The sequence below is a fragment of the Rhamphochromis sp. 'chilingali' genome, assembly GCF_963969265.1.
Source record: "Rhamphochromis sp. 'chilingali' genome assembly, chromosome: 10".
Classification (NCBI taxonomy): Eukaryota; Metazoa; Chordata; class Actinopteri; order Cichliformes; family Cichlidae; genus Rhamphochromis; species Rhamphochromis sp. 'chilingali'.
This window is the reverse complement of record NC_137937.1, coordinates 23545202-23557312: the sequence shown is the minus strand read 5'-3', so window position 1 is coordinate 23557312 and position 12111 is coordinate 23545202. Positions and strand designations below refer to the sequence as shown.

Here is a 12111-nt window from a genome sequence, read left to right as displayed (position 1 = left end):
ACTTTAGCAGATATGATCCAGCAGAAGTAAATGTCAGATGCAAATGTCCAGTCTTTAACCAGTCAGGTCCTCAGGATGCACAGAGCCCCTGTGACATCACATTGCGCGGATGTAAGAAGAGAGCAGGTAATGATCTGTAAATTTACAGCTAACGAGTGGGTGTCATATATGCTGCCTCCCACGCGCTCCATCCAGCACACTTTTCACACGAGCCACATTTAGTATTTCTAGTGGTGTGAAGAGCAGCTGAAGATTTAATCGTACCACTAGATCTTCAACAATAACCCTAACTTCAACCTGACCTAATTCTAACCCTATTTCATGATTTACTTCTGGGTACCCAGATGTTTAATGTTATGGGGACAAAATCAAGTCCGCATAACATGAGTAATACTTAAACTATGCACACATGCACACTTCTATTAAAGCAGCCTCTTGAGAGTCCCATGTTTGGCAGCTTACATTCACAGTTTGCATCAGGCGGTTGCCACAACAGACCTGGCAACTAACTGCTGAGCTACCAGGCTCACAAATTTAAAAGGCGTTTACCTCCTGGTTAGACTGTGGGAAAAAATGTCAAAGGATACATTTATTAGGAGCTAAAAGAAACTTCACACAGTGACCTTTTCCACTTGGCTTACTCTCTTCCAGTATATTTCTCTGAGGTCCAGTACTGAATCCAGCGATGCGACCCCCATTGCCCACCAGTCGCACATAGACATCCCGTCTTGTGTGATTGGCTATACGTAGGTGGAGGCTTCGCCTGGTTGTTATCTTCACCTGGCACCTCAAGGCCTCAGCCACTACCATCGATGAGTCTTGCTCATCTTCAGCCTCTCCTGGGTGGAATACTTCAAGAGCTCCAACCTCTCTCTGCTTCATCCCTTCTTCCCGCAGCCTCTCTGGTGTCATGTCGAGTTCGAGTCCCCCTATTTTGCTCCCGTAATTCTGGGTGTTGTCGACACCGGGACCGTCGCCCAGTTCCAAACTACCCTGCACGAGGCTGCCTCCAACATCACTGCTGTTTCTGTGCCCTAGAAGCTCCATCATTCAGTTTGATGACAAAAGCCGGACCAGCTGTCTGCACAAAGACCCTGACTGACTGGGCTGCCAGCTGAGCTCCAACACACGCACGCCTATACACAAACACTTATAGAGATGGTGAGAGACACACCAATGCACCAGAGACATTCTCTCTCTCTCGCTTATGCACAGACATGGTGGGCCCTCCTGTGAATGTCAGCGATGGTAACAAAGAGTGGAGGGGGCATTAGAGGAGGATCAGGCCCAAAGCTGCAATTTCTAAATATAACCAGGTGGTCCTGGTGGCAAAGGGGCAGCTAATCTAACTGATTACAGGGGGACAGGCCTGACTCAGGACGGGATGGGGGATCATTTTCTTTTCCTCTCTGCAACCCTGTCTTTATCTGAGTCTTTCCACCAATAAAATAAACCTAATTCCAATTCTACAGCAAACTGGGTACAATCCAACTTTATTCACTACAATACTCGCCTCGCTGTGAGACTGAAAATGAAAGATTTTGTTGGATCACATGCTGCATTAACTGCTGCAAAAACATGGATTGTGAGGCGGAAATATGAAGCCTGATGGCTATAAAACATCCATTAATGATGTTCCTAGAGAAAACATAGCCAGAGTGTATGCGTTTGGATTGTGGTAGATAAGTAGGGAGCAAACTGTACAAACAGAACAAGGTCAGCTATGACCTTGGGTCAGCTTCCTGTTTCCCCTGTAAAGGCTGAGATTAGTGCTCTGAATATAGACTGTGACCCTAAACCATCTTGAGGACACTTTATCTTAAAGTCCTTGCGTCAGCCACCTTAGCAGAATCAGCTCATGAAACAGTGATGTGTCGTCCAATCACATCGGTTGGGTGAAAACATGCAACGTAATTAAACTCTCAAATCACATAACTCTCATCTGACTCCCATGGAAGCTTGTTTTCTTTCTCCTTTTTTTTTCCTGCCATCGATTAGTCACATTTCAGGTTATTATCTAAAAGATTTTACTTATTAACTCCTTAATGCCAGGTGCAAGACAGAGCATATTTCCTATACTGGCTTCCTGTCACATGTTTTCTTTGTATTATTATAGAGTCTTGACTTTCAACATAAAGCACCATGAGGCAATTGTTGTTGTGATTTGGTGCTTTTTAAATAAAATTTAATGGAATTGAATTTAATTAATTTTGATGAGTTTTTTATAGCTCCACAACATTAGCACAAAAAACCTAAATAAATGGCAAAACAAATATTTAAAGCAATAAATTAAAAAAAAAAAAAAAGCCAGATGCAGCAAATATGATACCATCGAAAACTCACATGCAAATGGTGAAGTTGAAATTTGAATGTAATTCATTTTTAATAATAAATTGACATTTAAACTTAGCTCTACTCAGCATCTTTTTTTTGTCAGTGAGGAAAAAAAGCTTCTATAAACTCCCATATGCAATGTTGGAAACTTGTGGGAGGAGGACTATAGCACGGGCTCATGTGCGTACCTGCTTCGCATTAAGACGCCTGTGTTAAGAAGTGCTCTCTCAAATTCTCTTTCTACATTTTTCATGCATATTGTGAGTCTGACAATACATGAATATTTAAAAATCTTAATTTGAACAATCTATGTCTTCATCTCTTTTTAAAATGTCTTTTTTCTTGTAAACTCTTCAGTTTATTATATTTACTGTTAAACCTCTAATGTTTTAAAATAATTTACAACTATATCACTTAATATCTTATTACCAGAGGGAAAGGCAGGAACTGCAGAAGAAAACAAGGCATTTTCAAATTTAATCTTATGTTATTTACTCAGCCTGTATCCTGTACAAGGCCCTTTATTTGGCCTACTGTCCCGCCCAAACCAGCTGAGACAGCCGAGATGGTTTCTACTGCAGGTCTTTGACCCCGAGCCAAGAAAGAATTGATTTTCCTGTAAATGGGATGAAGGGAGATGAGTGAAAAACAGAGACAAGCAACAAAGAAGAATAGAGGTGGATAAAACGACAGAGTAACCTTAAAATCTGTCAAAAAAAGGCATGAGAGAAAGCGATGAAGTCTATAAATAATTTGTAGACAGTGATGGTGCAACAGCATGACTGCACTGTACATGTTTGAGAACCTAACGAATGTGGTTCAGGTGGATTAAAGGTGAGGACAGGAGAGGTGAAAAATACTGACTGAAGGAGAGGAGAAGCTCTGAGGCGATGGAAGAGACGTGCCTGGCTGGATGGATATAATTTTAACTGAGGGTAAAATGAGCATCAAATCGTTCTTCATCCACAACAGTGTTTTGACCAAGAGTTTTAATCCTCTAATCAACAGCAGCTAAGTGAAGACAGGACTCAGGCACTATCCGTGGTTTGAAAACATGAAAACAGGTTATTGTAATGTGTGAAGTACACAAAGAAAATGCTGTGAGAAATGAGATTGAGATCAAAGGAGATTTTCAAAAACTTGAACTCTGACCTTTGACCTTTAGGTCAAGGTCACCGCGATTCAAACTCATCCTAGATATTTAGCCGATGCACCTATTTTATCCATTTGAAAATCCTAGGTCACTTTCTTCTCGAGTTATCGCATTCATAAGATTTTAAGAAAACTTGACCTCTGACCTTGAGGTGGAGGTTACTAAGATTATTTGTAGATGCATCTATGGTATCAGTTTTCATTTAAAAACTTCTGTGTATGTGCAGCCTGCCCGGCAGGGTGACATCTACACCCCATCAGCCTTTTATGTCTGAGTAGGAAAAATGGAATCTTAGTCTGCAAAAACACACAAAGGTGCAGACACATGGAAAAACTGACAGTCAGAATTATAGTGGGATCCTTAGGGGGGATCATGAGAGGGTATTTTTAGTATGTCGCAATTGGTCACCAGGGAGACAGGATTGATGGCGAGATGGGAGCATCAGCTGCTCAATTAAAGCTCTCTCTCTCTGAGTTTTGTGCATGGATTTCTTCCTACACAAGGAAGATCCCATGTGACTTCACAAATGTCTCTTAGAGGGGCATGAGTGCATGTCTGTTGTGTGTATTTGGGTCTGTAGTAAGCAGTATCCTCCTACCACTGTCTACGGCCGTCTCTTCGTATTCGTTGGTGGAGGGCAGTGCAGGTACCAAAGGTTCCATGTTCATGATGAGATTTTTATGGCTCAGAGAGTTAAAACTTCGACTCTGACCAAACTGAGCTCTGAAAAACATGAACGTCATACATTTTTTAACACCCTTACATAACACCACCATGTGCACTCTGGTATTCATATCTGCAGAACAATAGATGAAATTGTCCTTATTTTATGTTTTATATGAAATAGTGTGACTTCAGGTAATTTCTCAGATGTCCTTACCTGCGCACTTCTGGTGGCTCTCTCTGAATTTTGGAGCTGGCTTCTATCACTTCCTTGGCTACTCTGCCACTAACACAGAAAAACACATAAGTTAAAGGTTGGTTTGTGTTTATAAAAATACTGTAATTGAAAATAAAATGTTACGATGGCAGGTCATTAGTCTCCCTATAGGCAGGTCTGTAAAAAATGTACTCCTTTTCATTTACATGCATATTTGTAGAACTATACAAACCTCCCGAGGCCCTTTGTGACAGTAATATGAATAAGTTCACTCTATGCTATCATCTGAAAAAATAAGCAGTATCTTGTAGAACCACCTTTTGCAACAATAATATGAAGTAATAATTTTCTATATGTCTGTTCTATAAGTCTCTCACATCACAGGTATTTGTTTATGCGCAGCTCTCTTAAGGTCCCATCACAGCATTGCAGTCGGTTTGAGGTCCAGACTTTGACTGGACCATTGCAACGCCTCGAATCATTCCTTTTTCAAACAGTCTGTTGCAGTTGCTTGGGATCATTGTCATATTGATCCAAGTTGTTTGATAGACAGCCTCACATTTGAATCTAGAAATCTTTAGTGTGCAAAGGAGTTTATGGTCGGCTCAACGGCTGCAAATGTAGAGGTCCTGTGGCTACAAATTAAGCCCATATCATCAACCCTACCCATATGGAAAAGAAATAGTAAAAACTTATAAAACACTTGCATAAGATGTGGCCTACTTCATATAGTGAATCATATAAGGCTTATATGATTTACTCATGAAAGTGGCCACTTTCTCATTACTTTCATATATTGTTTTATTAAGTATCCAAAACATACAAGTTTAATTTCTAGAATTTTTCAAGGGATCTTATATCTGTTTTCACTCTTGTATGCTTTTCATACAAGTTTCACACAAGACAGATACAAACTTTATAAGATTTATATATATCGTTTCCATATGAGTATACTACCATGCATCACAGTTTGTGCTGAAATTCGGTCCACTTTGACTTTGACTGTCCAAAGCACATTGTTCCAAAAGTCTTATTTTTTGGACAGATATAATTTTGAACACCTAAGCTGTGCTGCCTTGTTGTTAGAAAGAAGAGACTTTCTCCTAAGAATCCACCTAGCCACACTTGTTCAGTTGTTATCTAAATGTACTGTTGCGAACTTTAGCATTTAACATGCTAACTGAGTTCTATAGAGTCTGAGTTTCTCTGAGCACTGCACAACCTGACCTTGGGGTGAATTTTCTGGGATGTCCCCTCCTGAGAATGTCTCGAATGAGTTTTACTTGAAGTAATCATTCAGTTAATGAAGTGCATTTGAATAGCAGCACTTGGCTGCTACTTATACTCTTAATTTCTATTAATGCAGCAAGGGTCTTTGCAGTTTTTCATATGAATGCAGAGTTTCCCATGAGCATTTTTTGTTTTTTAATGTGCTACTATAATTTCACGGACAGTATGTCTGAGTTACACCGATTGCTTCATGTCATAAAAGAAAAGGAGAAAATCAGATTTGATGCTACTCGGCTTACATTCAGTGTTGTTCCTGTTGAGCAGACAGTTTCCTGCCATCAGTCGGCAGCTTCATTAGTCAGACTGTAACTGCACTGTTTAAAGCCAGCAGGCTTCTTCATCTTACCCATTAATCTATTGTTGTTTAGACTGATGTTTAAGTCATAAATTAGGGGGTGATATAAAACATACGCACTTCATATCTCAAGCGACAGTGGCATCAGCACTGGTGGAAATACTGGAATCAGCTGGATCAACACACATTATGTGAAGACCCGATCTGCTCGGCTTTGCATAAACTGCCTTCATTTATGGGATACAAATCTCAGTCCTGTTTTGCACAAATGACCAATTCCCATTTTTCAGAACAAATTCCACCATATGCTATTACTCATCGCTGAGCCCTTAAGCCAAAATGCTTCAGCGAGCTGATGAAATGGGGCAGGCTGAAGTGTAAGCCTGGTAAAGAGCTTTGTCTGAGAGGAGAATCAGGGCTCACTTAGCTTCAATAACAGAGTATACAGAAGCTTTCCGGTGATATTAGAGTCAGTAAATCATAGAAACCAGGATGTAGGTGCTGATGTGCAATGACGAGAACTCCCATCTTGGTTATTTGGTGTCTTGATGATCTAATTTTCCATCCATTTTTGTCACTTTGGCAACAAATGCATGGGGTAAGATGATGCTGCTGTTAGTAAAGAGTAAGGTGACAATGTGCAGGACCGAAACACTCTGTACACTTTTACACAAAATTAACTCTTTACATTTCAGTGCTTGAAATGTACCATACCCCCCTCATCTCTGTTGTTCCCAATTCTCTTTGCACATATTCCTTATGATTTCTTTAATCATATAATACACCTCACCTGTATCTGAACCTGCTGCCTTTGAAGAAGATATTACTGCTGGAAACTGTTTTTATCTGACTTGACTTTGCACACCTGTCAGACAAAGAAAGGAAGAAACAAAAAGAGACACATTACGTGTACAGCAGCCTTGCACACTGAACCCTGACTAACACATGTCGTAGCAGAATAACAGATTTTTAAAGGCTCAAACTCTCATCACAATAATGTTTCACTAATTTTTTTTCTCGCAGAACACAGAGTAGCCTCTCAACAAGCTTACAGCACGGTGTGTCTTTTTAAAAGCTCATGGCTGGAGGTCAAACCTTCATGTTTCATTCTATATAATTTATCATGTGAAACCAGACTCCAGTGCAGCAGAGAAGGAGCTAGAGCACAGACACACACATGTCTGCTCTCCTTCGTGCACGAGACACCATATGCTGGAAAAGCTCTGCTTGGCTGCCGTTCACAAACTCAATTCACTCTGATTTGATTTAGCGGCTCTGATGCTTGTCTGACATCCGAGCTGACATCCACTCCATCTCAGTCCGCCTTTTAGAGACACATGAGCTGCTGTCATTAGGAAGTCAGTATTCAGGGTTGTATGGGGCAAGGGCTATTTTACAAATTCATAACGATGTCTTCCTTTTGTAAGATTGTCTGCATGTATGGTGCCTCTTGATAAAATAAAGCAAGGCAGAGAGAAAAGCATGTGAAAAGTGAAGAATGCCTGCAGTTAAGAGAGAGCGGGAGACCTTCAGATTGACTGACAGTGTGGAGGAGGAAGGCCACCGTAGAGAAATCCGTCACAAAGCAGCCTCCAGTTCTTGCGTCAAACCTTTGGAAAATCTCATCTCCTCCAGCCTGACCTCTCTCCATCAAATGAGACCAGCTGTTCAGAGCCGCTGAGCCTTCTTATCCCCCTCCACGCCCACACGCACTTTGCTGTTTGGTGCCTCTTCCTTTTCTTTTCACACGGCTCATCTTCTCAGACATGAGCAAAAGATCCAACTGCTAATATCAAGCTCAGGAACAACCTTAAATGAAGAATAGCCATCTTGGTTGAGGAATGATGAATAAGTATGAAGCTGATAGGAAAAGATGAACGGTTCAGGATCTCTTGAAGATCCTGGGTTGTTATTTTGTGCAAATTTTACATTGCAGATGTGACATCCTCTTGTGTTTTTCCATCTCGGTTGTTTTATATTCATCAGTCTGCTCTCCTCATATTCTCACTGAACTGGGATTGACAAAAAGGAGCAGATCTGTTGTGCTTGCCCACTATATTTGATTCTCGATTACATTAATGAACATAGATGTTAGCATCTTGTCTTGTCATGAACCTTGTTTCCCTTCCCTCCGTGCCAGTGGGGTCAATAGTCTTTGCAGATGAGATCAATGGCCTTGGAGCAATCAGCTGCTCCCCAGTGAAGGACGACGACATGTCCTTGCAGTACTGGGAGTAAATTAAGGAGATAATGTGCTAAAATTAAGTCGGTTTTGAAGTGAAGCAAAATCTTGGCTCGATATAAGAGCTCAAAACGTTCCTACTGGATTCGGGGTTTTGGTGTAAGCTGATCCTGCACAGTCTCAGCAGTTACAGGAAGAACTCAATAAAAATAAAAATGAATTTGTGTGCGTGTTTGTGTGTGTGCAGACGTACTTGTAAAAGGCCTGGTTCTCCACCCCGCACTTCCATAAGTGCTTACACGCTGCAGGGGTCGAGGTGTGAAATGTCAACACCAGCTTCTTCTACACAGAAAAGGACAAAGACAGAAAGAGTGACAGTGAGGATGAGAAATGAGCTTACTGGAAAAGAAAAAACTGTGAATAAGGACAAGAAAAGAGCTGAACGTAATGTGAGGGAGCTGTGCAAAATGCTGACCCACAGACCCTAAGCTGTAAGCTTGGCAAGATAAAGTCATTCGGTCACAGTGCTCAGCATTAAAAGGCAGAACATGGGTTTTTATGGACTAAGAGGAGAGATTTATTCCCGGAAACATCTAGTCTCTGGCTCTGCAAGTCTGGGAACGTGGGACGCCAGATCAATACTGTTCAGCAAAGAGGATAGAGGCAGAGACGAAGCAATGAAATCAATAACATGAGAATGAGATACTGTAACAGAATATGATATTATACCGCTATAAGTGTCTGTTAAAATAAAAAACACTTCACTGTTAAGTTGACAGCAGTGAAAGGGTTCAGTCTGTGCCCACTTCATCAGCTATATTGCGCAGCCCCCAAACTGTCACATATCAGTTATATTAGGTATGCAGGTGTGATTTACACACATGTGCTTCAGTTGCCATGTGTGTGTTCACAGGTGTGTGAAGGCGCCAGGACTGCGTGTTAATCTGCCTTTGGTCCCACTTTGGCTGACGTGCAAAAGCGTTGACTTGGATTTTTTGGGGGGGAAAAAAAGAGTTAATTGAAAAAAATCATCCACTGAGGGGAAGAGACCGAAATTGTACATTCTAAAACGTAAAAATCAACTCAGATGTCAGAAATGTATTTAACTACAATAAAGATGATTAGGTTTATTAAAAGATCACGATCGTGGTTCAAATACAGCCTTTTACAGCTGCAACCACTTCTCTGCAACATGCTTTTCAGACATGCATGAACGCACAGCAGGGCGGCGTCCTACATCAGCAGAACCTATGCGGTCGTTGCTGTGCGTTCACCGGTGCGTTGTGACACCTGATCGTGTGGCAGATGGGTTGTTCAAAAACACGCTTGTTTGGGGAAAAAAGGTTTTTCTAGAACTGCTCATCCAAACAAATTGAATCAAATGGGATTTGATGTACAGTAGTTGAGCTAACCTTGAAAACTGAAGTAAGTCTTTTTTGTTCTTTACATATCACAGCTGATTATGAAACTGAGGTCCATGCACAGGGTAAGCCATGCTTGTGTGTTAGGAGTTAACTGTTGAGTCAGCCAAAAAGAAGCTGACCAAGAATTTGTGACTTTGATCTCATAAAAGTGTTTCATCTATATAACCTGCAATCAGCTCAAAGTGGGACAGGTAGGTTTGGGTAATCAGAGGAGAGGGAAGAGTGAGGAGTGACCTGCCACATGGTGGAAAATTCAGGAAACAAGCATCAACACACAAATCCTCACATAAATAAAGTACACACACACCCACACAATCAAAAGGATGAAACGGTTATGAAAAAATTGAATGAGATGAATGAGGCATGGATAGAGTTATAGATTAAGCAGCGAAACATTGCATGTTAATCTATAGTTCACTGGAAGTCAGAGGGTGAATTTGATTACATGGTGAACAAGACGGGGACGGAAGCCACAGAAGAACTGCGATCATATGAAATGAGAGCAGAGAGAACTTTTATATAACACACCAGACAAACAACACTTAATGACAATATCATGAAAAAAGAAATAAAACATGGATAAAAGGTTCCTCCAATCATAAAGTGAGGCGAGGGCAGGGCTGCGGGTAAAGGTGTCAAATTGAGGACTTAAATACAACAACGATTTGCGCTACTGTTTTTACTTGTATTTACTCACCAGAGATGACTATGTTTACACACAGAGAGAAGAGACAGAAACACAGAGATAATAGTGCATCTTCAGCCTTTCACGAGGAGCCGAACAGACAGACAAGGCAGACAGACTGACAAGTTAAGCAGCGATGAAAGAGCGGAACTGAGCTTCTGTAATGAAGACAACAGCTTTGACACTCATCGATTGGCTGATTGGTAGATTTAAGAGCAAAATGGCTTTAGCTGCAAGGATTTGCAGGTGTTTTTGAGCTGCTTCAGGCAGACTGAAGGTAAAGAGCACATCGGTTGTAAATCCTGAAAAAATAAAGTATGCAGATAGACGAGGCACTGAAACTGCTGCTCAGAATCTACCACAGCTCTGTTGGTTGATAAACATCAAGCAACCAGATGAAGCATGTGTCCCAAATGCAAGACATCCACTGTTTGAAAGTTAGTACTTGCTTTCTGTTTCAGTTTGGAGACACCATGTCATACAGTGGGGCAAAAAAGTATTTAGTCAGCCACCGATTGTGCAAGTTCCCCCACTTAAAATGATGACAGAGGTCAGTAATTTGCACCAGAGGTACACTTCAACTGTGAGAGACAGAATGTGAAAAAAAAAATCCATGAATCCACATGGTAGGATTTGTAAAGAATTTATTCGTAAATCAGGGTGGAAAATAAGTATTTGGTCAATAACAAAAATACAACTCAATACTTTGTAACATAACCTTTGTTGGCAATAACAGAGGTCAAACGTTTACTATAGGTCTTTACCAGGTTTGCACACACAGTAGCTGGTATTTTGGCCCGTTCCTCCATGCAGATCTTCTCGAGAGCAGTGATGTTTTGGGGCTGTCGCCGAGCAACACGGACTTTCAACTCCCGCCACAGATTTTCTATGGGGTTGAGGTCTGGAGACTGGCTAGGCCACTCCAGGACTTTCAAATGCTTCTTACGGAGCCACTCCTTTGTTGCCCAGGCGATGTGTTTTGGATCATTGTCATGTTGGAAGACCCAGCCTCGTTTCATCTTCAAAGTTCTCACTGATGGAAGGAGGTTTTGGCTCAAAATCTCACGATACATGGCCCCATTCATTCTGTCCTTAACACGGATCAGTCGTCCTGTCCCCTTGGCAGAAAAACAGCCCCATAGCATGATGTTTCCACCCCCATGCTTCACAGTAGGTATGGTGTTCTTGGGATGCAACTCAGTATTCTTCTTCCTCCAAACACGACGAGTTGAGTTTATGCCAAAAAGTTCTACTTTGGTTTCATCTGACCACATGACATTCTCCCAATCCTCTGCTGTATCATCCATGTGCTCTCTGGCAAACTTCAGACGGGCCTGGACATGCACTGGCTTCAGCAGCGGAACACGTCTGGCACTGCGGGATTTGATTCCCTGCCGTTGTAGTGTGTTACTGATGGTGACCTTTGTTACTTTGGTCCCAGCTCTCTGCAGGTCATTCACCAGGTCCCCCCGTGTGGTTCTGGGATCTTTGCTCACCGTTCTCATGATCATTTTGACCCCACGGGATGAGATCTTGCGTGGAGCCCCAGATCGTGGGAGATTATCAGTGGTCTTGTATGTCTTCCATTTCCTGATGATTGCTCCCACAGTTGATTTTTTCACACCAAGCTGCTTGCCTATTGTAGATTCACTCTTCCCAGTCTGGTGCAGGTCTACAATACTTTTCCTGGTGTCCTTCGAAAGCTCTTTGGTCTTGGCCATGGCGGAGTTTGGAGTCTGACTGTTTGAGGCTGTGGACAGGTGTCTTTTATACAGATGATGAGTTCAAACAGGTGCCATTCATACAGGTAACGAGTGGGGGACAGAAACGCTTCTTACAGAAGACGTTACAGGTCTGTGAGAGCCAGA

General features: G+C 41.7%; 1 protein-coding gene across 2 annotated transcripts in view; it reads right to left on the bottom strand.

Moving 5' to 3' along the window:
* Positions 1 to 12111, bottom strand: part of frmd3 (FERM domain containing 3) — a 67084-nt gene that overhangs the window by 10728 nt on the left and 44245 nt on the right. For both annotated transcript variants that reach the window (XM_080894274.1, XM_080894275.1), the window contains exons 10-13: positions 8388 to 8476; positions 6743 to 6817; positions 4368 to 4436; positions 4086 to 4210 (exon numbers count right to left, since the gene is read on the bottom strand). In XM_080894274.1, coding sequence (XP_080750400.1) covers positions 4086 to 4210; positions 4368 to 4436; positions 6743 to 6817; positions 8388 to 8476 — 358 coding nt within the window. The remainder of the gene's footprint in view (positions 1 to 4085; positions 4211 to 4367; positions 4437 to 6742; positions 6818 to 8387; positions 8477 to 12111) is intronic.